Here is a 27066-nt window from a genome sequence, read left to right as displayed (position 1 = left end):
AAATCCACTCATTCTTCTTTGAAGTTTGGGTCGGACAAACTCCGGGCTGTGGCCCAGGAGAATATGGGCTGGCCTTTTATTAGGTTTTGTACGTGACGAAGGCTCGTACTCTCCAATCTCTCTCGCCGCTCCCCAAACCCGCCAAAGGAGCAGGGGGGGTGCCGGGGAGGGGGGTTGCGTGTGTGTGTGTGTATGGTGTGAGAAAGGAAAGCGAGAGCTTTTGGAGGTGAGGCTGCGGAATGGACGCAAAACAACCAATTTGGCTGTAGAGTTATTTCCATAATTGTCAATCAAAAATCAGCAACCTGGCAATTTCTTTGTTGGCCTCTGCCAACCAAACAGATAGATACTAAGCAGGGATGGCAGGGATGGTTTTGGGACTGAGCAAGCTTCCCCACCCCCCCACCCCCGCCCCACTGCAAAAGTTTCACGGTCCCCAGTCCCCAGTCCCCGCCCCACTACTTCACGGGTGCATCCGGCCCACCCCACTAGTATTATTATTATTTAATTAATTTTTTCTATTTATATAGATCTAATAATAATTTTATTAATCATTTTTTTAAGTTTTAGCAAAATATTATATCACTGTATCATAATAACAAAACATGTTACTTAATTCATATAAATATATTTATACAATAACAATAACATACCATTTATTTTATATTATATATATAAAAACATACACAGATATTATACTATGTTACAATTTAGGCGGAGGAGGGGTGAGAAAAATTCACTCCGCCCCGCCCCATTCCTCCTCCTATGGGGTGGACACTCACGACTCTGCAAGCACTCGTCCCAATTATCATCGCTAATGCTAAACATTTTGCAATTAAGGAAAAAAAAAAACATAAAATTGCTTCTCGTCAAGGAATCCCACAGCTGTACCATGCAGCATGGTTGGATTAAAAGGAGAAATAGATTATACAGAATAAACACGAAGGCTGTCCAATAAATTCATACTCTAAGCCGTTCGAGGAGGAACGCCCGTGTGTTCATGCACGAAGCGTCTTTAAATCCTACATTGAACTAATCCCAGATAGAATATTACTACTACTTAACAAACGAATACATGTTATTGCAGTTCTGTTAAACTAATAATGTCGTTGCAGTGTCATGTCGAAGTACGTAGGTGATGAAGCCAAATGATCCACGAGTATAGCTGCCCCTTCAATCTGTGCCTGAGCCCAATGACTTGTTCATACCAGAAATGAGATATATGGGAGAAAGAGGTGAGCATAAAATAGTGTCAATGTACTTGTTCGACGATGTAATCTGTGCTAAGTCTAGATAGATGCTCTATGGAAAAACCATTTAAATTCTTAGGTGAAAGATGCCCTCCTGACTTCCTCTGAGTTTGCTCAATTTAAAAATCGTAAAAAGTTTGGAAGAGCAAAAGCTCCGGCCTGTAACATGCTCAACTCAACAGACATGCCCTTACAGTCCAGCTGGGAACCTGATATTATATACACCAACCTCAGAATAATTGAGAATTAAAATTGTAGAACCAAAGCAAGATGGGAAACTGAGAAGAAGAAGAAGAAAGGTAATGCCAACTGGTAATGTTGAGAACAACAGGCTAGTCAATAATGTGTGCATTTTAATTCGTAGAGAAATATCTATTGAAACTTGAAGAAGAATGGAGGAGTCAAAGAAGCAGGCTTGCAGCCTCTCAAGTTTCCTGATCAGCTTGCTAATCATTATCCCCTTGGTTTATTGTGCATTTTTCCAGCTTGATCAATGTAATTTAATTAGCTTTTCTTCATAGCGTCAGATTGGCATATCAATCTACCTTTGCATAATGTTAAAATGTGGCTAGTCATTTCATATTTATCCATTCTGATCTGTCAAAAGCATTTTTGATATACAGGGAAGGCAAATTTAGCAAATTGGAATAGTAATCTTGGCTTTGAGAACAAGTTGGATGAAGGTGCACCAGAGCAAGAACCCCTGAAATTTCTTCTCAGAAGGCTACTAAGAGGTTCTTTACTACTTCCCACATTCATCGTATCAATGAACATGAACTCTCCCTTTTCCGGTGATTTCTGAGTGACAGATATTTTTTTGTCCTCCCCTTTCTTCTTTTAAAGTTTTTTTTAATACATCTCTAAGTTGATAGACAGAAAATAGTTCTTATATGTAGATCCTAAATGTAAAGCTTTTTTCTTAGGATACAATTAGTATCTGAGATCAAAAAGAAGAATGTATCGTTGCCCAACAGAATCCAAACATTTTCAATTATCTTGCCCGATATCTTATACAGTGAAATTGATGATTTCAAACAGGAGAGCAGAGGATCCAATTCGAAGACACTGGATTTGCTTATCCATCTGAATTACATTCTGATATCTACGTTTCCAGTAAACAAGTAAGGTTCGACACCAATTCTTCCAAAATTTATATACATGCCAATCAGGCAGCGGCAATACACATAGTTCGGCCGTATGCACTAAAAGGAGATGAGGCGCCAATCCAGTTGATTTCACCTGTTGAGATACAGCATGGAAACACCACTCCACCTGCTTGCAATCACTATCATGACGCCCCGGCCATGGTTTTCTCCTCTGGTGGATTCGTCGGGAATATATTCCATGAATTCAACGATGTCCTTGTTCCTCTGTTCATTACGAGCAGGCACTTTCGATCCCACGTAATATTTATGGTTACTGGTTTCCAGCATTGGTTTTTCAACAAGTACAAGAAAATATTCTCCCAGTTATCGCGTTATGAAGCTATAAATGCAGCTGAAACTGCAAATGGGACCGTTCATTGCTTTCCAGGAGCAGTGATAGGGCTGAAGTATCATGACAATTTGTATTTGAACAGGAGTGACGTTCCCGGGGGTTATTCCATGTTTGAATTCAGGGATTTCCTCGTAAAATCATTTGACTTCAACATAAAGAAAGTCTCCCAGCTGATTGAGGAGGAAAAGCCAAAATTGCTGCTTCTGTCGCGTGCAAAAACAAGAAAAATCCTGAATCAGGTTGAGGTGGTAAAGCTTATGGAGGAGTTGGGTTTCCGAGTGGTTCCTGCTACGCTGGATATGATGATGAATTTTGAGGAATTTGCTCATATTGTGAACAATTGCAGCGTTATTATTGGAGTTCATGGTGCCGGGCTAACAAATGAACTGTTCTTGCCTAATGGAGCTGTGGTAATTCAGGTGGTTCCTCTGGGTCTTGATTGGCCTGGAAATGCCTGCTTTGGCGGGCCAGCGGTTGACATGGGTTTGCAATACCTGGAATACAAAATTGAACCTCAAGAGAGCTCGCTCTATGATTTGTATGCTCCGGATCATCCTGTGATTGCCGACCCTGAATCCATGAAGGCACAGGGTTATCAAGCTTTCGGGGCTATATATATTGATAAGCAGGATGTCAAAATCAATGTTGAAAGATTCAGGAAGACACTTGTTGAAACAATGAGACTTCTTGGACGCCCAACAAATCCTCTGCCTTGATGGAAAGACTTTAGATTTTGGTGCTCTGTCTTTTTCGTTTTTTGTAGGTTATTTAATGATTCTTTTTGATAGTCATCTTGTAAATGAAGAGGCTTTCAGTAGATTCAATTCAATGCCGTCTGTTTTACTAAAGTACAGTGAGGCATCTAATTTTATAGTCTCAGTAACTTACTTTCATGTATATATGAAGTTCTGATTGTTGAGTTGTGTTTCTGAAACTATTACCTCCCTGATCTTTTGATCACCAATTCCACTGGTACAGACTACAGAGTCAATGGTTCGTTCTTACATATTAATATTGAAGGAATTGGTAGGCTATCAAAAATGAGAACTTCTTCTAGGATTCTAATGATCAAATATCATCAGAGATTAAAGAATCGATACTGTTTTTCAATTGAAAGAAAAGAATCAAAAACAAAAATTTTTTTTTTTTTTTTTTCTGAGGAAAGCAAAGAATCAATACTTTAGGGTTGGACGTTTTTAAGCAGCAGCAGCAGCTGGTATTCGACCAGTGAGAAAAGGGGAAAAAAAGGACCTGGACCATTAGACTCTTCAAATCAATTACTCAATTAGTGGGATTTCTGTAAAAGACAAAGTCGTATGAAATGCTTGATTATGATGTGGAAAGTTACTTGTGCGATGCAGAAACATATAGATTAGATACAGCTGGCGCAAGAATGTGTGTATTGATTTCCTTGTGTTACGGCTAAAGTATTGAGTGGCGATCATATTTTTAGGTAATAATCTCCCTCCCCTCCTCCCCATTTATGGGATATTATTTATAGAGCCGTCCTAGTCTAGATCTTAATTGTATTGTGTTTTATTTCCTTCCTTCAAGAAAGGGAAAAAAAAAAAAAAATTGAATCGTCTTTGTCTTTGACAAAGAACGGCCCGAGTTTTATATTTCTCAAAATCAGATCTTTGACGTAAGAGATGCCCTACTGCCTTTCCCTAAATATTATTATATTTTTGATCAATTGACAAAGAAATTGTATGTGTATATATATATATAGGAAAGTTGAAAGCTACCTTCTTAAATAATGAAAAGCAAAAATTTGTAGGTCGCAAAGGTTAAACCGCGGCTGCTGCCCAAAAAAATTTCTAGGTCAGTGTTTGTATGCATGAACCTTAGTTGCAAATTCTAGAAGCAGGACAAGGAAGAAGACAGAAAGGTAAAGCAATTACATGAAGTAATATATATTACTAACAAACAAGAAGAGAGGAACGTTTAAACCATGTTGTCTTAGACTTAGAAGAGAAGAAGAGGTTGCTGGATGAGAATTGAGTGCTTCTTACTCATACGTTGAAGTCAAGACAGGGACTTGAATACAACAACAATTGTAGTCTGGTGGAGTAAAGAGGATCGATGGTGGAGGAATCCAAACGACTGGTTTGCAGCCCAACTTTCTTAATCTCCTTGCTCATCTTTCACGCTTTGGCCTACTCTGCAATATTTTGCCAGATTGATGAATGTAATCTAGCTCTTCTATCCACCATCCGATTGTTTTCTCTTGTTCTTTTTCTTTTTTGTCTAGCTAGGAAAAACATAATAGATTTTGTTTTCTTACTTAGCCTTTATGTGAAAAAAATTTGGACGGCGATTCCATGCATATTCCTGGATGTTCATCGATGATCTTTAATACGCTGTAGGGAAGGCAAAGTTCTCAAATTCAGACAGCAATCTCGACGCGAAGTTCACAAATTCGAATAACCATCTTGGCACAGGCAGAAAGGTCGCCGTCAAAGATGTCGTACCCAAGAAAGACCCGCTCAAGATTATGCTCAGAAGGCTATTAACAGGTTTGTTATGTTCTACTAGCCAGTCTGAGTTTCGATCTTTAGCACTTTCATTAATATAATATATCTCTCTCCCTTTGATTGTAAGATAAGAAAGATGCTTTCCCTTTCCTTTCTTTTTTTTTTTTTCCTTTTTCTCCCCCCCCTACTCATGAATTAACGAGTTGTGGAGCTTTATGGTGCCATCATACGAATTTGTTGTTCTTGAAAGCGGAAAAATTACTCCACAAGATTATGTATATGTGTAGAGATACCAATTATATTTGTTTAACATCTCCGAGAAATCAAATCAATTTTCGCCAAAAGTCTTATGGAGTCAAGAATTTGATTCTTTGGAGCAGGAGAGCAACGGACTCGATTCGAAGAAACTGGATTTGCTCACCTGTCCGAGTTGAACTCGGATATTTATATTTCTAGCAAAGAAGTGAGGTTCGACACGAATGCTTCCAGGATTTACATATACTCCGATCAGGAGGAATTGGAAAAGTACACGGCTCAGCCGTACCCACTTAAAAACGATGGAGTGGCAATGAAAATGGTCAAGCCCGTCGAGATTCAGCACGGTAACATCCGCCCACCACCTTGTGATTTCAAACACAAGGTGCCGGCCTTGGTTTTCTCCTCGGGCGGATTTGCTGGGAACATATTCCACGAATTCAACGACATTATCATTCCCGTCTTCATCACGAGCCGGCATTTCAGATCCAAGGTGAAGTTCATGATCACGGATTACCAGCTTTGGGTGCTCAACAAATTCAGGAAGGTTTTAACCAAGCTGTCGCATTTCGAGTTCATAAATGCAGCCGAAACTAGTAAGGGGACCATTCATTGTTTTCCAGGGGCCATTGTTGGGCTCAAGTATCATGACAATTTGGCCATCAACACCAGCGACACCCCAGGAGCTTATTCCATGGTCGAATTCAGGGATCTGCTTAGAAAATCGTTTAATTTGAAGCCGAGGGATGTGTCCCAGATGCCGGGGACAGAAAAGCCACAATTGCTAATAGTGTCTCGCACGAGAACAAGAACTATAGCGAATCAAGAAGCCGTGGTGAGGATGATGGAGGAGTTGGGCTTTCGCGTGTTCATTCCTACCAATGATCTGATGTCAAATTTGGATGAATTTTCTCGGGTCATCGGTTCCAGCAGTGTTATGGTTGGAGTGCATGGTGCCGGGCTGACAAATGAAATTTTCTTGCCTAACGGGGCAGTCATGATTCAGGTGCTTCCACTCGAACTCGACTGGGTTGGAAATGCATACTACGGCGGACCGGCAACGGGAATGGGGTTGCATTACTTGGAATACAAGATTGAGCCTCAAGAGAGCACACTTTATGATTTGTATGGACCGGATCATCCCGTGCTTAAAGATCCCGAGTCTATCAAAGCACAGGGTTACAGGAAATCGAGGGTTTATTATTTGGACCAGCAGAATGTGACGATCAATTTGGGAAGATTTAGGAATACCCTTCTCGAAGCAATGAGGCTTATTGGGCGCTCCACAACAAACCCTCCAAACTGAAGAAGAAAATAGTTTCTTTCTCGTTTGGTTTAGTTTTGGCTGAGTATTTTTTTGGTTGTTTTATGACGTTACGTAATAGACATCCCCCCTGGAAAGAGAAAACCTTTGCCGCCTTGCTGCGGAGGGAATCAGTCATTGGTTGCAAAATTAAGGCAAACTTTGATAGAGGGTTGGCATAAACTATGGTCCCTCTAATTGTACAAGTCTTATGTGTTAATAATGTTGAGTAGTTCTTAATGTTGAAACAAACAATTGTACTTATTGCATTGGGTTTACAAAACATAGGGTGGTTTTCGAAGAGATTTTTTCTTTTTTGCCCCATAGAGTAAGAGCTAACTGGTAGTTGTGTTGGTCAACGTACGCACCAGAACTTGTATCCCTGTCGAGATTACCTAAACAAACATTCTGCGAAAGTGTTTTGTGCACATTAACTTCGTATACAAAACCTAATACTATGTACTTGGAAACTAGACTCAGATAGTATACAAAAATGTGTTTTTTTTTTTTTTTTTGTCGAAACGATACTAATTTGGAGCAAAGATCCCTCATTTTTATACAAACCGACACTAATAAGGCTAGACTTTTATTGGGCATTCACGAACATTTTTTCCCCAACGCACTCTTTCCTTCCAACCGGTTTAGTGCCTTCTATAAGTTGGTAAGTTATGCCTTGATGATGGAAGACCAAATTATTTTTTCCTTATCAATTTGATAATGCGTATATAATCGTTTGCATTTTCTTGGCTTACTTGAGTGATGGGTCCGGGAGTAGTTGAAAGAATCATCTCAATATAAAGGTGAACTTATCTTTTGTTCCCAATTTTAATTTGTGTTTGATTACGATACCGGTAAACTTTGGCTGCGGGACCAGTTGAACAATCGTCGCATGCATAAAATACAAAAAAGAAAATTCCCGAAATTAAAGTTCAGGTCGTTGTCAAAGGAAAAATTAATGGGAAAAAAAAAGGCACACACACACACATATATATATATATATAACTAGTAGAAAAAAAAAAACTCCAAGCTAGCTGCTGAGTCAAAAGTTGCCTGATTAGATCTTAATCAATTTTGGGGCTATCTACCTAATCTTCAAAGAAGTGTAAAGTAACACGAGTAGGAGAAACTGGCTTGCGTTGCCATGCGTTTAGGCATCAGCTCTCACTCGTAAAATGGTGGCATTATTCAACCACCCCTTGATTGCGAAATTCTAACAAGAAGCCCAAGTACAAAACTATACCATTCCGTTGTTGTCTTTTACATTGGACTAATATTCATTTTGATCAGCGATCTCATCATATTCTCATTGATCCTTGATTCAACCTTGGCTGTTATGACATGAAATTTATTCTCCCCGAATAATAATGGGATTGACAAGTTTTAACCCTTTTGTCGACTGTTAAAAAAAAAAAAAGAAAAAAAAGAAATCACATATGGGTGGGATTCAAATAATCCACTCATGATAAAAAGGGAAAGGGGTAATTGAAAATAAAATTCTGCATCAAAAAGGGAAAGGAAGTGCTCTACTAGCAAGTAGCAATAACTAAAAAAGGAAAAAGCAGGGTGCTGAATGAATAAAGAGAAGTGGAGAAAGAACATAGAATCTTCTCCACATTATTATTGGTTTTGGAGATTAACAAGAGGTAAGAGGGGCACTTGAATGGTGGAATCAAGTTATGTCTCTCATAGATATCATGACTCCTAATCATGGTGGATTCTTACGTGATAATTAACTTCGTAAGAAAATTCTAAATCATTTCTGCAAATTCCAACTTAAACATCTCATAACTTGACTCTTCTTGTCAATCATAATCTTTTGCTGTGTGACTTTTGCATATCAGAGATGGACTTTGCTGATAGATAGTAGCATCGTCAAACCGCTTATATGACGAATTGAATTTGGACAAAATGTAGGTGGAACTTGCACATCCCCACCCCCCAAAAAAAAGGAGGAAAAAAAATGATAATGATAATGACTTCCCTTTAATTTGTTTGATTTATGGTTTTTTTAGTAACCGAGAGACCAAAAATTCCGGGTATAGCATGTTCTAAATGGATTTTTGGAGTTGCCAAATATTTAAAAATGAAAATAAATAAAGACACGACGCTATGAGTTGAGGAACGATGCAGTAAAAGTGGCAGGCTGGTTTGCAGTTTCTCAACTTCCATCGATCAGCAGGCTTACCGTTTTCCCTTGGGATTACTGTGCGTTTTTCCAGATTGATCAACGTAATTCATTAGCTTTGCTTGATATTTTGCATCTAATTCCTTCTAACTCAATTTTTATCTACTGTTAAAATTCCTGACGTGTATTAGGTCCTAGCTCTCAATATTATGAAGCAAGGAAAGCATACTTTACATATTGGGCTGATAATAATGTTGGCACCACCATTTAAGGCAAATGAAAATATAAACAGCAAGAAGCACTGAAACTTGCACTTAGAAGGCTAGTTTACTTGGAAAAGAATTTTTGCCCCCTCCCCATTTCCTACCAACATTTTTCTGTCACGGATCAACGTATCTCTAGGTTATTACCAGTAAAGAGGAGTTCATTTGCGTACTAATTTCAACAGTAGGGCAGCAAAGATTACAGCAACCTATTCAAAGCAGCAGCCTAGTTGATGGAAGAGTATGAAGACACGAGTCCAGGCAACATAATCCTACAAATAGAGAGGACCGTCCGCTAGTACAAACAAACGACTCGGCGGAATCCCTCTGAGCAAGATTATTGAGTTCTTTCTCTTTTCCAATTGAACAGTATATCTTCTTTCAGCAATAGATAGCTCCAGATTTTCACTAACTGATTCTAATCACTGAATGCGAGCAGGACAAGATCCCAACAAGCTGGAAGCCACAGGCTTTGCTGTGATATTGCAATTTGCTTTGACATCTGCACTGCTAACATACCTGTCAGGATTGACACGAGGACAATGACGGTATGTTTCGCTAAGCTCTGGAAACTGGTAGTGCTGTTGGTCAGCCATATGTAAAGCAAAATGATGGAGATCTTCTCAAATATGTTAGACCAGTGCACATTTTCCAGAAAAACATCACACCACCAGCTTGCCTATTCGACCATGACACACCTGCTGCATCTTCACTTATAGTGGCCTCACGGGAAACTGCTTCCGTGAAAAAAAGGGAGTGATCAACAAACAACTTACCACTTCAAAACTCGTGTCCAGTTTGATTCTGCTGTTAAGGTGCTGGATCTAAAAGTGAGGAAGGTTTCCTCTATTGGAAGAAGTTCCCACCAAATCGAGCAAAGATGCAACAAAGGGAAGCAAACTAAGCTACTGTATGATTCTGCTTAAAGGTAGGGGCGACCCTCTGGGAGAGCCACAAGCGCAATAGTTGCAGCTGAGTGAGCCATGGACTACCAGCCTTCATTTGCCAACATGTAAGATGCAATGTCTTTGAAGATTGTCCTGTTAGGAAGTCATCGACCCTGTTGAAAATGCCAGTTTTCATGGTACAACAAGAACCTTAATCCATAGCAATGATCATTTATCGATTCAAAAGTAAAAGAAAATGCAATATTTATTGAACTAATAATACAGAACTAATGAAGAAAATCGTTCTGCTTTTCCAGCTTCTACAATGTCTACCAACACAGCAGGTTACAATTTTCCATGATTCTACACCTAGGTCATCATTAGTACTCAAGAGTCTTGCAGACCTAGTAGCATCAGAGAAGCTGCAGAGTTCTCTGCGTTCTTCACTCTTGATTTTTCATCTCCCATCACAAAAAGCACAGCCTCAGCAATCTCAATTTGAACAGAGCATATAAATCGCCTATCATGAGCTGGACCTATCTCCTTTTCAATTCTGTAAATATTACCAAATATTCAGGAATCTAAATTTAGAAGAAAGGAAAAACATACTGACTTCTAATTTGAAGTACATGGCATGGAACTAAAATCGAGCTAAATGCCTAAGTATAACTCATGAAACTGAATAAGGAGTACCTGTAGCTTGGTTTTGGCCATCTTTTCCTTCCACAGAGCTCATGAAGTTTTTGTTTTGCACTTTCAATCTTGGTAGATCCATTGACTTCACCTATAATGTCTCTACCAATCTTTTCACTAGTTTTGTAAGATAATTTCTGCAAAGCAGCCTTAGCTGCATGAAGCTTTGCGTTTTCTTTCTGATCAGAACATGCTGAGGCAACAAATTGCCCATCAACATAAACACTTGCAATGTTTTTTTCCCCTTTTCTCCAATGTCTTATATCGACATGCTTTCCATCTTTCTGGCACAATTCGAATAGCAATGTTACTGGTTGAGGCTGATGTTGTAGTACATCAAGTGTGACAATTGGCTCCAATAAGCCCCTAAATATCTGAACCCAACAAAGGTACAAACCTTGAGAAATTTACATTGATGACCCAAAACACTTTGTAATGAACAATAGCTTCCCATATGTTCAAGAATCTAAGACAATAATAAGGCCTATTGCAACACCATCTACTTTGAATTGTCAAAACCTTAGTGGAAGCATGGAGGAAGAGTTTTCCTAATACATTCACACAATAATTCATAATTCACAATTCATGATTAGCAGTGTTGCTAGGATTCTTTTTGTTTGGCAAACTATGGAATTAAAAACTCTTTAGTTTTGGAAACCCCGTTTCTTTCATGTAATTTGCTGATATTAAATTGTCCTAATATTGGAACAGACATCCAACAAAGCAGGGCAGGAAAATATCTTTTAACACATCTCATACTTCAACTCATAAGAATGGTCTAACATTATCATGTTTAATCAAAGGGGTGGAAGGCACAAATAATAGAGGGAAAAAGAAAATAGAAAAAGTGCTTACCACCCACAACGCTTGCAGATCAAACCCGCAATCTACATATACAGCTGCAGCCACTGACTCCACTATGTCAGCAAGAACCTTTGGAGCCTTAATTGCCCCTCCATGTACCTCTGTTTCATCCTCCTGCCCTACCGCTGTTGCAAAATCTCTCACCTAAACAATCACAACCATAACTGAATCCATATTAACAGCAATAATCATGCAAAAATCGCAAGCCGACCAAACTATAATTCTAAATGTTTATTGGACTTGCACAAACACTTGTAGCTATCGAAGGTACCAGCATTCAAGAAAAAAATTGCTAGAGAAAGGCTGCTACCTTTTATCTTTTCCAATTAATCACACAAACTGATAGGTTCATCCCATATGTAACCTATTATAGCAAAAAAACAAAAAAACATGCATACACGCCATGCATTCATGGTGGTATGATTTCCATCAATTCTAAGAAGGTACAATCATATAGCCGCAACGATCAAATAAAGTAGTACTGCTAGTATTTTTCAATTAATCAAACTATCTGCGAGAATCCATACACATACTGAACAACTTAAAAGCAAGCAAAAGTGTGCATCAATAGCTATACTTCATGCATTAACCATGGTACCTTAATTCCATACTTAAAAAAAAAAAGAGAGAGAGAAAATAAAAGGCAAAGAAAAACTTTTTACTTTATCGTGAAGAGCAGCGGCATTGTGACGAACATATTTATGAAGGCCATGTCTGACGGCAACACGAGCTAACTTCTCGGTGCTAATATTGGCAGCCCGAAGAAGAGAGAGCTGGCCCGGATCAAGGTCCGGGTAAGCCAGGAACACGTAGTTAGAGACGGCTAAGCCAAGAGCGGCATCGCCGATGAACTCAAGCCGCTGGTAAGATGCCGAATCAGTGTAAGAAGAATGAGTCAGAGCTTCTTCTAGAAGCATCTTGTTCTTAAACTTGTAATTCAGGAGTTCCTCCACCGCCCTCACTGATGCTGCCATGTCTGTAACGGTCTCCGTCATGTCCTCGTCGTCGTCTGATGACGTCTGGAAGGTGTAAGCATACGTCACAGCATACTTTTCAGATGATTTCATGGCAGTTTAAACAAAATTTATGGGATATTCCACAGAGGGAAGACTTGGACTACGGGTCAAAGGTGGTGTGCTTCGGAATTCGCCGTTTGGATTTGTTTGATTGTCGGAAGGCGTTTTGGGAACATCAGGGAAAGCAAAGGGTGCCCCGGTAGGGGCGAACGGTATAGGTGGGATTTTTTCTTTTCTTTTATTTTCCCCCTAAAATCGAATTGGAAGTGGGATTTCTGCTCCCCAAAATTTTGAGTATTCAATTTATGCCCTCATTTTCACTGATTAGGTAAGACATATAGAATATAAGTTGAGGTGGATCAAAAAAATGCTCATCAGAATCCCAAGAATGCTGGGAGCATCTGTATGTATTCCAGTGACATCTTGTTTAAAATCTAGTATAATCTCTAAAATTGAAGACATTCTCATTTCCAACATTATAAAATACGAAATAAAAGAACAAAATATTCGAATTGTTGTCCCCTACATTAAAGAACAACGTCACCAAAAGTATTATATACCACCAGTCATCTTGTTTTTGTGTAAAATACACGGAACCCCCCTATGGTTTCACGAAAAGACACGGAACCCCCTATCGTTTAAAAACATACACATAAACGCCCTAAACTTCATAACTAAAGTGGAAATAGACCTATAACCGGCTGAGCGAACTACTGATGATGGGTCTGCGAGGATCTTTTGAAAAGATCGTGAGTTTCATTCTCAAACTACCCTTCAATTACTATATAGAAGGCACTACATATTAGGGGAGAATAGATTTGAAGCTATCAAAGAGTGAAAGGAAAAAGGGAGAAGATCTACTTCTGAATATATCGAAGTCGTCATGTCCACTTCAGCAAATTTTGGAGGAGGTTTGACAGATCTAAGGTATGAATGGTCTCGGTGCTTCTGCAAGAAAAGAGCAAAAATCAAGATCGTGGAGTCCAACAAACCCTCAAAAGGTAGGTTGTATTACATTTGTGAAGATCAATCCTGCTCCTTTTGGGCATGGTGCAATCCTCTAAGAAGGGATGGAATGGGCAATGAATGTACTAGTAAAAGTCCAGAAACAAGATTAGACGAAAGTTCTGGATTCTCTCCAAGAGTGAACAGTAATGAAGGTGTGCTGGCTGTGAACAATGGTGACATTTTGTTGGGGCTACATGCAAAGTTGAGCACGGTTGAAGGCACTGTGGGGTTGTTGAAAGTGATAATGATTTTGTCTCTTATTATTTGTTGTTTATCTCTAGTTATTGCTGCTTATAGAAAATAGTAATTTGGTTAGTGGCAGTATAATGATGTACCAAATAATGTAATAATTTTAGTTTATGAAAAAATTCCAAATTTTGTCATGATTTGTATTCTTGTCTGAAAGAAAGATAATAACCATACAACCTGTTTACTCATGAACCAACTGTAATTTGGATAGTCATAATATGATAACCACAATCCAATATATGGCATTACAAAAAAGAGCAATAATGCCAATAATGTCATTACAAAAAAGAGCATCACTTACAAAATATGTTAATCCATTATACAATGTCTGCTCTAAAGATAGCATATATACCATTACAACTTGTTTACATGGACACAAGTCCTAAAAATAACATTCCTGATTCTAATTTTTCTTAAATCTTTTGGATCGAGAACTAAGGTTGTTATCAGTAACTGCAGCAGTGCTGCTTTGTTGAGATGCTTGATGCACTGGTACTTCTCTGGTTGGGGCTGAAGTGGAAGCTGTTCTTGCCCCTCGTTGGGTATTGCTTGGAGCCTGCAACCAGAGTCAAAAATTTACTGCTGGAATAATTATCAAGAGTACATAGTGCAAGAAAAATTCAAATACTTAAATGTACCTTGTACAACTTGGATTTGGGATGAGGAGGTTCCTTACAAGTTCTCCTATTATGGCCAGCTTTTAAACATCTCTTACAGTATACTGGCCCCCCCTTTTTGGAAGCTCTTTGTGGATCTCTCGGTTCATCCGGACCTCTTCTCCTAAGTTTTTTAGGTCTCCCAGGTTGTTTCTTCACAAATGGTGGATTTAACAGCTGCATTCCACTATCAATCCAGTGTTCTTTGGATGGAACAGCTCCAATGCTATAAGCATATGCCCTCAAGTATGCCTCTTTACTATAGCACTCATCGACATAGTTTTCAACCTTCATCCGCATGCTTTGAATGGCAGAAATAGCATGCACACATGGAATTCCAGTCAACTGGAATGCACCACATGAACAGCTTCTACGTTGCAAGTTCACAACGGAGGTTCTGTTGAAACCATCAACCTCAAATGATTCAATACCATCAAATACAGCAATACAATGTCTGCTCTTCTCTACACTTTTAGCTAACTTCTCAACAATGTTTGGACACAATCTGCCTCCATATTTCTCCATGCCTTGCCTCTTCAATGTCAATCGTTGCATTAACTTTCTTCTGAAAAATTCAAGAAGAGTCACAATTGGCTCGTCTCTTGCTTTTAAAATGTAGTTGTTGAAACTCTCATTCAGATTGTTGACTGAAATATCAGTCTTAGCAGCCATTCCATAATGTGCTCTAGACCACAAATGATATGGCAGCCTTTTTAACCAACCAGCAGCAGTAAGGTTCTCTCCATTTTGTGGCTGAGCTATCTCCAAAGCATTCAATGCTCTCTTGAAATCATCACCATTAGTTGCTGATGCAGTAGCCCAAAACAATTCTCTCAGTTCACTGTCTTTGAACTTTGCCTTAAAATTCTCAAACAGATGCTTAAGGCAAAATCTGTGTTCTGCACCAGGAAATAGCTCCTCTATAGCATGTACTAGTCCTTTTTGCCTGTCAGAAATGAAGGTATAAGGCACTACATTGCCCCTTCCAATATGAGTAATCAGTTCCTTCAAAAACCAAGTCCAACTATTATAGTTTTCTGCTTCAACAATGGCAATGGCTATGGGAAACATATTGTCATTCCCATCCCTTCCAAGTGCTGCTAACAGTTGACCTCCAAAGGGCCCCTTCAAAAAGCAACCATCTAGGCCAATGATTGGTCTACAACCTGCAAGAAAGCCCTTTTTAAGAGCACCCAAGCCATAGAAAAGCCTTTGAAATGTTGCCCTGTCCTCAATAGACCTCCTGTCTATTTGTATAGCGATATGACTGTCTGGATTTGACTGTCTAACCGTGGCAGCATAATCCCACAGCCGTTCATATTGCTCCATATCACAACCTTTGATTGTCTCCCTGGCCTTCCTCTTAGTCCTGTATGCTTTTTTGCTACTTATATTAACCATGAATCTTCTTCTGGCATCATTAATAATGCCATCCAAGCTGCAATTAGGGTCATCTCGAACCTTCTCTTGAAACTTTCTGCTCAGATAAGTTGAGATTGCATGCTTGTTAGTGTACTCTCTGCCGCAATGGTGCTCTCCCTTTAGTGTTTTGATCTGAAAAGTGTCAGTCCTATTAACTCTGCTTGCATGAATCCTCCAAGAACATCATTTTGCACATTTGGCAGTTATCCTCCAACTGTCATTGTTGATATATAAAACTTTGTATCCCTCTCTAATGTTCCATTCCACAAGTGCTTCTCTAAATTTTGTAAAATGAGTGAATTTCTTCCCAACCTTTAATTCAAAATTTGGCTTGTTAAACTCCACTGAAGCATTGAAATATGAGTAGTCAGGCCCATTTTCATCACCAGAATATAGGAAGTCTTCATCTGCAGTCACAGGCTCATTCCATTCCTCACTGTCAGGGCCAATAGGTTGGTCTCCTCCATGCTGATGCTGTGCTGTGGACTCCTCACCTTGTGCTTCCTCATGTTGTTGCTGCTGCTTATTCAAGTCTTCAGTTTGTTGATGCTGTGCTGTGGACTCCTCACCTTGTGGTTGCTGATGTTGTTGCTGCTGCTCATTCAAGTCACCAATTTGCTGATTTGTTTGAGGTACAGTTGAACCAGCAGTTGCAAAGATGTCCTCATCTTCTGCAAATTCTAGGCCCTCTCTCAACCAAGACGGATCAGGTTCTTCATTTCCATCACTGTGGTGCTGCTGTTCATTGTTGACTTGATTCTTCTCAACAGAGGTTCTGTCAAAGTCACAATATTGTTCATTGTTGACTTGATTTGTCTGAACAGAGGTTCTGTCAAAGTTACATTGATTTTCACATTCTTCTTTACTTTGGTTCACTGAAGAAACCTCTTGCTGGCTGTCGACAGCATCTATTCTGGTTGTTTGCTGAAATAATTTTCTGACAGTTTTTCTAGCTGCTCTCTTCACAGGTTGCACCACAGTTTGTCTCTTCCTCGATGGAGTTTTACCACCCTTTCTTCTGTTTTTCTTAGTTGGTTCGAAGGGATTTTGTGTGCCATCATTAGTTTCTACAGCAGTTGGGCCATCTAAATTATTTTCTTGCCCTCTTGTATCACCAATATATGGTTCAAAACCAGTCAGATCAACAGGATTTTGTGAAGCTCCAGCACCTTTTCTAGTCAGATCTGAATTTATCTCTGAAGAACCTTCATTGTACGGTAAAGCAAGTGGACCATCATTCGTCACTCTTTCGAATAAGAGCTTACCATCTGGTGAGATAATTTTGAGAGGCCTCTGACCTGACTCTACATATATATGCATATAAGGAAGCCCTTCATAACAGGTAGTCAACAATTCTATGTCCACGTCATCATTTATTGGGATAACACCTACATCCACATCATGGTCTGGAATGGAATACCAAAATTTTGCACATGCCGCTTCTTTTTCAATGTTGGAGTACAGGTTGAATAATGAAAATGTTGATAACTCATCAGGGTCGCAATTGTGAAACACTCTCACTAAATCACTTGTATACCTAATATTGGGATGATGTATAAACCGCCCACCATAGTGCATGTGGATATCCACTGTCCTAAAAGGATCTGACATGGTCCCCAACCTAAATTATTTAATCAACACTTTTAGAATTCAAATATAGATTAATAAACTATATTAAGCTACATCACACTTTCAGATTATAACAACAATTAGTTATAACAACAATCAGATTATTAAGTGAAATCTGATTTGTAATCAAATCCAAACCCGACACATATTATTTCCTCCTGACATCGACCACATACTCCAAAAAAGACCCACATTCTCCAAAAAAAAGCTAAAAAAGTTAAGATCTTTACATTTTTAAACCCCATTTTCTCTGATAAATCACCTAAATATGGACCACCAACTATAAAAATGACAGATATGAGGTAATGTGGGGTAATGTGGAAAAGGAATAAGCAAATTGGAAAAGGATTACAAATCCTAAACATTAAATGGACTGAATATTGAACAATAAGTTCTGATTCTTACCTAGAAATGTCGAACAAGCTTCACGATCAAATTTCCTCACCAATCTGTCTTTCCCTTCTTCGCGACCGAATGCAGCTTCACGATCAGATACAACCACCAATCTGTCACTCCCTTCTTCGCGATCGAATTCAGCCACGACTTTTTCAACTCAGATTCACTATATTTCAGCAACAATTTAGTATACAAATCCCTTGTCTTAGGGTTTTTTTTCTTACACAGGATGAACGAGAAAAGAGTCAGTTTTTCATTCTCTCTCCCTCTCTATTATAAATGAGGGTATTTTGGGTATTTGACCTGCAGCCGGTAACTCAGCCGGTTAAGAAGTCTATTTCCACTTTAGTTATGAAGTTTAGGGCGTTTATGTGTATGTTTTTAAACGATAGGGGGGTTCCGTGTCTTTTCGCGAAACCATAGGGGGGTTCCGTGTATTTTACCCAAAAGATAAAGATTTTGTAATCTTGTAGGTTTTTTTTTTGGATATCTAGGATGTAATTTTGAAGAGCAATACATCAGTATGTATGAACTTGTAGTGCAAATCTGTTGAGGGGTAGAAACAGTGGTTATAGTAGTGGAAAGTAAATGTAGTATGATTTTTTTTTGTCAGACTTTTTCAAGTAAAGCAATTAAACCTAATCCCAAAGTCCACCTCAAAAGCCGGCAACTCTTGAGGCAACCTTGGGGACTTAACTACCCGACCCTCAAACCCCTTAGAATCGATGTGGGACAACGGGAAGGTTGGAAGGGAAGCTTCTACTAGACCTTAACTAAGACCCACTTACCCCAGAATTCCCCCCCGACTTACGTCTTTGTCTTTTTTTGTCAGACTTTTTCAAGTAAAGCAATTAAACCTAATCCCAAAGTCCACCTCAAAAGCCGGCAACTCTTGAGGCAACCTTGGGGACTTAACTACCCGACCCTCAAACCCCTTAGAATCGATGTGGGACAACGGGAAGGTTGGAAGGGAAGCTTCTACTAGACCTTAACTAAGACCCACTTACCCCAGAATTCCCCCCCGACTTACGTCTTTGTCTTTTAGTATGACAGGGGAGGTAATTTTAGTATGATAGGGGAGGTAATTTTAGTATTGTAAATCTGAAAGGTGTCAGGTAAAATTGTCAGAAATTGGGAAGGTTTCTAAAATTAACCCCACTCTGTCCAAGCTTCTTTTCGCATTTAACGCAAGTTAAATTGCTGGATACTGTTTATACTTAAAGATCTATCTGAATCCATGCTCTGCTGATTCCGGGATACTTTGTACCTTTAATCCAGTTACGTTTATGTCATATCCTGTGCCACATCAGAGTCGCGACTAGATTAGATGGAACTTCAGGAGTGCAACTTACTTTTCATAGTTTGGCTAACAGGTGCCTATTAGGCACCGGATAAGAGTAGGATTTGGGTATTAGTTTTTTAAGCAAATTGTAATTAATTCAGGAGGTACAATAAAATGTAAATGTGTCTATGTACATATTACCTTCGAGGTAATAACAAAAAAAAAAAAGAAAAACTAACTTGCGCGCATTTTAGGTATCTTAATGAATGTCCATTATGCATCTGGTAGAAAATTTTAATTTTTAAAAAGGTTTTATAAATTTTAGAGGTAAACCAACTTAGGTGTTGATAAAGAAATATAGGAAAACATATTGGACATTAACCAGTATTCAAATAATTTGTATGTATTATCTAACGTAATGCATGTCAATCCAGGTCAAAAAGTGAAGAAAACAACTCCATGTAAAATTACATAATCCACGCCTACAAGTGATGTAATTGATTAACGAATGTATCTTGATATCTATTCTTTTAAAATATTATTCGCTTGCATTATAAATATGTTTTTCAAATCAACTTTTTTATTTTTCTAACAACTTTTTATGGTCTTATATACATTATATGTCCAAACAGACAAGTGTATACTCACAATGTGCAAGTTCACCTTGTCAACCATGTACAAGTTCAGTTCTAAGATATCAAATCTATGAAGTTGAACCAATAAATAAATAAATACAAAACAACAATAATTTCTTACATACTCTTTAGGAGTTGTGTGCCAAAAGTTATTGTTTTACACCTAAACCTTTAATCCAAAAGTCAATTGTGATTGTTATACACTTAATCCATAAACTGTAGACTAAAATTATGAGAAACAATTGTTGAGGCCTACGGTGTCATTTAACCTGCACCAGCTAAAGAGGTCAGGTCGGGGTGGACCAATTAAGAACACTATCAAGTGTCCGGCTACTGAAAAAAAACCTCTATAATAACATCAAATTCATTTACAAAATGACCTCGTATTCAAGTCGAGGCCTTTTAAGCCCCCTACGAAAAGTTACTAGAGTTGTATAAATACCTAATCTACAAATGACCTTTTAACCAAGCAACTAAAGCAGCATGCACTTGAAAATGCAAGCTTTAATCATCAGCAGTAACGGCAAACAAAAACGGGCTGGCCTCCAGTCAGTTCACTAGCATATGGTCGAACCCTGTCCCAGCTTGCAGTGCAACCCGAGGCCCTTGGACATTGTGAAGCAACTGTTGGAGCCATCGTCTCGTTGTTGGATCTTCCTGGCAACATGAAAAACATGAAAGATGAAGGTCCCCTCAAATCAGAAAGCTGAAGTTGCTTAATAGGTGTTGAAACATTTATATTTCCAGCATATCCACAATCAGAATACAAGATTATAAGCTAAAATCTGCTCAAGTTACATATTAGTGTATACATACACGAAGGCAACTGCTGAAGGTGGCGTCTCTAAGCATGTCAGGAAGGCAGCTCCGAAGTGCATCACAAGCCCTACACAAGACAAGTTGTAAAACCTTAATGTTTTTCATACTGAAACATGGGATGCATATGAACACAGACACCCGCACGTACACAAATTGAACATGTAAATGCAGGGACCTCGTCAGTATGCACAGAAAGAGGAGAGAGAAGGAAAGAAACAATATGCAATGAGGTAGCATATTGTTCTTGAAGCATCACCTTGGGTTATCTGACAACCTAAGGTAGCACCTAATAATGTGCTTTAGCAGTCGCGATGATGGCTGCTCAGCAAGTGCAGCCACCATATTTCCCAGGACTCGACCTACAGCGAAAAACCGCTCTGCTGTGGTGCATATGTAATCCAGGCCCACATCGTCCAGCAGAATCTTTTGTACAATAAATGTGGCAACCTGCCAGCAGACACAATAAAAATAGAGTTCCATAAAGAAAGATGGTGAAATTGTGACTGCACAAAAAAAATGTCTAAATTGTGCAAGAACAACCTTCAAATGAGCAAATGTGACATTCCAAAATTGGTCTCTTAATGGCTAGTTAGTATTACAATGTGGAAGTCTCCAGTTTAATCAAAAGGGTGGCAGTAACTGACAAACCCCACAGCCCTAGCAGCCACTAAATGACAACAATCGTTAGAGCAGATAAGAATCATTTTCGTATCTACATACTGCACCTTGGACTGTTGACGTTCATCAAATGTTGCTACACTAACTGCCGGAAAAGCATTTACTTCAAGAAAGAAATTCCAATTCCCATTCTCAAAGATTCAAGCGAATCAATCACACAGAGTCTGATACATCATCTAGTAACAGTTGTTGTAGGGCAAACTATACTTGGAATGCAGAACTGAGGAGACGTTTGTACTAAAACATCAGAGAACACTGTAAAACATAACATAAGGAGCCACTCAACTGTTTTTGATAATTCACTACCCATCTCCATTGTGCGAAGGCACAGGGGAATTATCTCTGTTGAGAGGAGGAAACTAATAACCTCAGTGTCATCAACCTGAAAAGGAGCAAAGGCAACCAGAAAATTATAGCTAGCACAATCCAAGTAATATAAACATGATACAAGTGAACTTCCAAAAGTAGCTCAAATAATGCATTTCAAGGATGCCATATTTCATTCAACACAATAACAAATCGAAGAAATGAGGATAGTTACATTAAAGTTGCGACTATAATTAGTAAGTTTCATATGCTTCACCCTGGGTGAACATATATAACACTTCAAGAAAAAGAAGAAAAGTTGAAGGAATCAGATAGAAATCAACCCTTGAAGTTGGTCAGTTATATCTTATGGGAGATAGCAATTTAAAAACACATAACAAAAGCAGCAATTAAGATAAGCAGAACCATAGATACGGCCTCAACTGGAGCTTCACTCAGAGTAGGGTGAAACAAGATAATATCTCATAAGGTTGCAGAAACTAGATATTTCTCTCCAGATGTGCAACTTTACAATATGTATTGCTCTATTCGGATACAAGCACTCAAAGTCCATTAATCATTGTTCTATGTATTCCTTTTCTTCTTCTTTTTTTTTTCCCAACCAGAAGATATGTGTTTTGCTGAAAACACCATGGCTGCTATTGAAGATTGTTTAACCTAGGAACGCCAAAACTGGCAAGGACATGGTTCATGATATATGGGGAGGAGAGGTAGAGGGACAATAGAAAATATGAACTTAGGATGATTTAATACCTTCACCAGTGCACCAATGACACCCAGACTGGTAAGCCTCAGGTATTCAAAAGGCCTTGATTTGCTTGTTGTATTGAGAAATGGATACAAATACAGTGGTATATGGGCTGCAAAGAAGAAAAGCAACACTAAGAATCAACTGCCATGACAGCAAAACAATATTCAGCTAAATGAAGAATAACCCAATGGTTTTGCAACTTGTCTTGCTCTTGAGATGAAAAGCACAAGGAAAAGATCCACAGCTGAATAGAGGTTGCACTACTGCTACAATAGTTTATGTGCAACAAAAGGAACCAGATATTTTAGTTCAGAAAGCAGGCATGATTACTGACTTATTTAGTCTCCAAGAAACTCAAACAGGAACATGTCCATTCAGTTTCAAACCTAAGATATTATTTAAAGCAGAGAGGAACAGTATCAATTCAAATAACTGGCTAGTGTTAAAAAAAAACTCTACAAATTTTCATGTAATTATCATATTTTTTCCACAGGCACACTGGGAGGTTGAAGGTAGATGCTGCATTATAATACACAGCTATTGAGGCTCCCTAAACTAAGGGTTCTTCTTTGTCTACAGATTTTGTCCGTTAGATATTTGAAACTTCAGGCAGATCCATGTAAAAATCCTAATCATGAAGAAAGAGTAAATTACCATTAAGGAACAACATTCTAGTGTCAGGATGAGAAGCCACGCACTGCAAAAGGCAAACCAACAAATTCATCAAAAGCAAATGATTTTCACAAAACAGATAATCTTTGCGGTGGAGCAAGATCACTTCAGAGCAGACGAATTAGATTTGGGCCATTTATGGCAGCATCACCAACAAAAAATAAAAAAGGAAGGGAAAGATTCCAAATACTTTATTTTGATAAAGTTATCATGAATAAGCAGCTCTAAAGTCATTTTTTTGTCAGTGCCAAAAAAGGCAAGAGTCAAAAACATGAGGAACAAAGTTGTAAGATGGTTAATGAATCCACTGTTACAAAATCACAAATATGTTGAGTTTCTTTAGGATGTACATGCATGACCTGACTCACAAAAATGTGATACGAAATTCTTCCATCATCTTTTCATGAAAAAGTCAAAGAAAAGAATAAGTAGTACCTGCAGAAGAGCAAGTGCATTGCAAACCCTATTTGACTGTGCAGGAGTCAGGTTTGGTGGAGATAAAACAGGGTAGATAGAAACTATTTCCTGCATGCTCCCAAAAAAGAACACCAATCCAGTCAGCAAACTGTCTTTATAACAAGAGATGCATCAAATACACTACACATTGTTTTTCCATTATCAATGTAGTTTCCATTTCCTCACCATCAATGTCTCATGCACATACACAAAGACAATTTATTGAGTTCATATTGTCAAATTACATCGTAAAACATATATCCACAAAAAGTACAACAGTCAAAGAGTATAACCAATATACGAATTGGCGAAGTTGTTCTTTTCAAAAAAAAAAAACAGTTAATCAGTACAATATTCATGAATCAACTAACACTTTAATTGGCATCTTATGACAATATAAATACTGAGAAAAAAAACAAAAACAGAATACTTTCATACTAAATACCTGCAGGAGTGCAGCAATAGTCCCAAAAGAATTCCAAAGTAATGGAGCCAAATCTTGAAAGATTTCCCTCTTCTACAATTATGAACAAAAAAGGAAGAAGATGCAATCAGTTACTCAATAAATTTGAAAGCCACGATTATGCATAATATCTATGAGCTAAAATATGCAGAACAAGAAGTAATTTTCTCAAGGAAGAAAGGCATAGTGCTTTCCATGCCTGTAAAATACACCAAAGAGTTAGAGCATTAATTCATAAGAATCATTTAAGCAATAATGCACCCTTAAATAACTGATTTATATGGCAATGAAACTTTTTATACACCCACAAAGTTATTCTGGCAGCAACCATTGGCAGAGAACAAAACAGATCCTTTTGATATGTAATTCAAAGTCCTGCAATAATGTATCCCCTCATCATTTCTGAGTCTCTTAAAGTGAGCTTTAAACATTTAAAGTAGTGTCTAAGAACTTTTTTGTATACTGACTAATTGTTTCTGATTCCAATCCATTAACGATCACATTATTGCAGTATCATCGAACACAAAGCGGCATGTTAAACAAATCTCCTCTGGCCATTCAGTGCTTCCTTGCACCAATTGTAGTTGGATATTATCATGAGATTGCCCATACTTCAACATCCTGTGGCAGTTTGAACGTGGAAAATCCAACTACTCTAAGCTATAAAAAAATCCCAAATTTTTTCAGCCTCTTATCCCAAAAAAATATCGAGAATTAAGTCAACTTTGCACCAAATTAACAATTATAGGAAAAAATCACATATTTTAAGCAAATGATCAGTTGATTCACTGCCGATAGCAATTTGTCAATATTGTCTTATTCCAACAGACTCAAAAAAAATTTATTTTACCAAATGATAACCATATCGAACTGAGGGTGCGAAAATGAAAAATGGAAAAACAATGAAGGATCGCACCTTCTCATTTATCGCCAGTTTTAACAAATCATACTGAAATTTTAACTACCAAACTACCCAAAATTCCAATTTCAAGAAAAGAACAGACAATTCCCTACAAATCAGAAAGTGCAAAAGACTAATCCACTAAATCAGCGAAGCCCAAAAAAAAGAAAAAAAAGAAAAAAGGTTCTCCAGTAAATGCTCCAAAAAGAATGTAAAAATACATGGCAATTCTCCTAATCATTAATGTAATTGTAAAATTGTCATAAATTGATATATAAACCTTGGAGAGTTCGAGAAGGGCATTTTCTCGGAGATCAGGGTTGCTAAGTTCAAGTACAAGCTGCTCGGCAGACATCATTTTTCGATCCTTATTGCCTTGAGTTCCAGCGGCGGAAGGGCTAGCCGACGACGAGCCTGGACCACCAAAAGCGGCGGCGGCGTTCATCGACAAGGACTGAGGTAAGTTCGCCATTACCAGTCGTCCGCTCAATCAAAAAGCTTTTTTTTTTTTTTTTTATTCTTCCCTTTTTTCCCCCCTCTCTCTCGTCTTGGGGAAACCTATTTTCTATCTATAAGTGAGGGATAATTATAGGTGGAAATTGGAGAAATCTTCGATGAAGAAATTAAGGTAAGCAGTAAAGAAAAGACAGCTGAAGAAGAAAGTGGTACTGTATTTCCATAAATTGGAAGAGGAACCGAGGCTGAGGGAGTAGCGCTTGGTTGGATTTCGTCATCCGTTTTGGTGGTTTTCCATTGAAGCCTTTTAAGTTAGCTTACACGTGCAGCCCATGCCAAAACAACGTTGTTTTTGGACTCTGGATGTCGGAGAAGGTTGTCTTATGTTGGGTTTTAATGTTGTTGCCTGGACTGCTGGATTGCAATGTAAGTATGTGCTCTTTGGTGAAATGGACTTGCCCAATTGCTAGCAAAAGGGCCCAATAATAGAGTAGCGAGCATGACACAGACAAAAACCGAGTTGTTGGTCTCAAGACCAGCTCACCCGATACAGCCATTGCTCCGGGTCTTTTGTTACAAATGTATCGTTCATGCGGGTTTTTTTTTTTTTTTTTTCAAAAAATGTACATTTGTGTGTTACACTTTTATTATACTCTAAATTTAATAAGATTTTGTATATCTTTTTTCTCGGTGTAAACTAATATATATTAGCGTATACACTGATTAGGTAACTAGGTGGACTGATATGTTAAATAGTATAATAGTTACTCCAACTTATTTGAGAAGCGTATTTAGGGGTGTATTAGTCATTTTTGTGACAAAGAATTTGCTTCTTTCTTAGCACTGAACCACCAGGTTACTAGATGATCATGAGATCCCTTATTCAACTTTTAGGACTCAATTCCCTCCTTTCGACTTCTAAAAATTTTTTTTTTTATTGAAAAGAAGAACAATCATGGTTATTAGAAGTTCACGGAAATAAATGAATCAAAGTGTTTGAGCTAATTATTAAGTGATATGCATCGCGGAGCTTAGTTTGAATTATTAAAAGCATAAAATTCGAAAGCCATATATCCTTTACGTTAGCCTATTCATGATGCCAGCTTGCCATTGCTTCTGGTGTTTAGACACCGGGTTTAATCCTAACTTGTCCAATAAATATGTAATCCACTTAAGCTACAATTGTGCAAATTTTTTTTTTTTTTTTTTTGTGTGTATAAATAAGTAAATAATCAACTTTCACGTACTCTGATGTGAACGAACTTGAATCAGGAAATATCTATCCTCTTATAAGTGATTCATTCAACCGCGTCTTGCACCAGTCGAACTGGGTGCTGTAAATTTTATTCCATTGTTGAAAATGATCCACATTCTACAAGGCTCACTGAGTAAATGCAGTTTAAAATAGGGTAAAAAATAAAAAAAAAATCTCCTGTGGTAAATCTAATATATAGAAAAATCTCCCATAGTTTCAAAATATACAACACAACCTCTCGTACTTTGAACTAAATTGTAAAGGTGACAAAATCCGTTAAACTTAACGGAAATGGACGAAATGACCAAAATGTCCTGATATAATTAAACAAAAGACAACTCAAAAAAATCATTTATTTTATTCTCTAAATAAAGAGAATTGAGA

At 38.1% G+C, this 27066-nt stretch overlaps 4 protein-coding genes across 6 annotated transcripts; 2 read left to right on the top strand and 2 right to left on the bottom strand.

The window, feature by feature from the left end:
* Positions 1-1869: 1869 nt before the first annotated feature.
* Positions 1870-3840, top strand: LOC113687861 (alpha-1,3-arabinosyltransferase XAT2-like; the record flags this gene model as incomplete). The annotated part of the gene is made up of 2 exons (XM_027205381.2): positions 1870-1984; positions 2289-3840. Coding segments are annotated over 2 exons (1290 nt in total), but the record flags the coding sequence as incomplete, so codon positions are not given.
* A 613-nt stretch (positions 3841-4453) lies between these two features.
* Positions 4454-7082, top strand: LOC113687860 (alpha-1,3-arabinosyltransferase XAT2-like). Of its 2 annotated transcripts, none has more exons than XM_027205380.2 (3): positions 4454-4935; positions 5114-5263; positions 5602-7082. In XM_027205380.2, exons 1-3 carry the CDS (start codon positions 4830-4832, stop codon positions 6780-6782), a joined length of 1437 nt encoding a protein of 478 aa, XP_027061181.1. In that variant the 5' UTR covers positions 4454-4829; the 3' UTR covers positions 6783-7082. The 2 variants fall into 2 exon arrangements, with proteins under 2 accessions (XP_027061181.1, XP_071905424.1); XM_072049323.1 differs by having other exon boundaries at positions 4457-4853.
* A 3183-nt stretch (positions 7083-10265) lies between these two features.
* Positions 10266-13156, bottom strand: LOC113743463 (ribonuclease 3-like protein 2). Of its 2 annotated transcripts, none has more exons than XM_027271482.2 (4): positions 12274-13156; positions 11603-11755; positions 10748-11031; positions 10266-10607 (listed from the first exon to the last, which is right to left on the bottom strand). In XM_027271482.2, exons 1-4 carry the CDS (start codon positions 12676-12678, stop codon positions 10442-10444), a joined length of 1008 nt encoding a protein of 335 aa, XP_027127283.1. In that variant the 5' UTR covers positions 12679-13156; the 3' UTR covers positions 10266-10441. The 2 variants fall into 2 exon arrangements, with proteins under 2 accessions (XP_027127283.1, XP_027127282.1); XM_027271481.2 differs by having other exon boundaries at positions 10748-11121; positions 12274-13034.
* A 6841-nt stretch (positions 13157-19997) lies between these two features.
* Positions 19998-25702, bottom strand: LOC113688564 (uncharacterized). Its single transcript, XM_027206423.2, has 9 exons — positions 25252-25702; positions 24053-24124; positions 23587-23676; positions 23134-23176; positions 22482-22588; positions 21688-21783; positions 20980-21170; positions 20721-20790; positions 19998-20561 (listed from the first exon to the last, which is right to left on the bottom strand). Exons 1-9 carry the CDS (start codon positions 25441-25443, stop codon positions 20454-20456), a joined length of 969 nt encoding a protein of 322 aa, XP_027062224.1. The 5' UTR covers positions 25444-25702; the 3' UTR covers positions 19998-20453.
* Between the last annotated feature and the right edge of the window lie 1364 nt (positions 25703-27066).

The sequence above is a fragment of the Coffea arabica genome, chromosome 5e, assembly GCF_036785885.1.
Source record: "Coffea arabica cultivar ET-39 chromosome 5e, Coffea Arabica ET-39 HiFi, whole genome shotgun sequence".
Classification (NCBI taxonomy): Eukaryota; Viridiplantae; Streptophyta; class Magnoliopsida; order Gentianales; family Rubiaceae; genus Coffea; species Coffea arabica.
This window is presented reverse-complemented; position numbering and strand designations above follow the sequence as displayed.

Coding starts and splice junctions, on each gene's coding strand:
- LOC113688564 (XM_027206423.2), bottom strand. CDS start 25,443: ATGGCGAACTTACCTCAGTCCTTGTCGATGAACGCCGCCGCCGCTTTT. Junction 22,589..23,133: donor TAGAATGTTGTTCCTTAATG/GTAATTTACTCT, acceptor TCTTCTTTGCAG/CCCATATACCACTGTATTTG. Junction 21,171..21,687: donor GTAGTGAATTATCAAAAACA/GTTGAGTGGCTC, acceptor GTCTGCTGGCAG/GTTGCCACATTTATTGTACA.
- LOC113687860 (XM_027205380.2), top strand. CDS start 4,830: ATGGTGGAGGAATCCAAACGACTGGTTTGCAGCCCAACTTTCTTAATC. Junction 4,936..5,113: donor ATTTTGCCAGATTGATGAAT/GTAATCTAGCTC, acceptor AATACGCTGTAG/GGAAGGCAAAGTTCTCAAAT. Junction 5,264..5,601: donor GCTCAGAAGGCTATTAACAG/GTTTGTTATGTT, acceptor TCTTTGGAGCAG/GAGAGCAACGGACTCGATTC.
- LOC113743463 (XM_027271481.2), bottom strand. CDS start 12,678: ATGAAATCATCTGAAAAGTATGCTGTGACGTATGCTTACACCTTCCAG. Junction 11,756..12,273: donor CCGCTGCTCTTCACGATAAA/GTAAAAAGTTTT, acceptor GTGATTGTTTAG/GTGAGAGATTTTGCAACAGC. Junction 10,608..10,747: donor TGGCCAAAACCAAGCTACAG/GTACTCCTTATT, acceptor TAATATTTACAG/AATTGAAAAGGAGATAGGTC.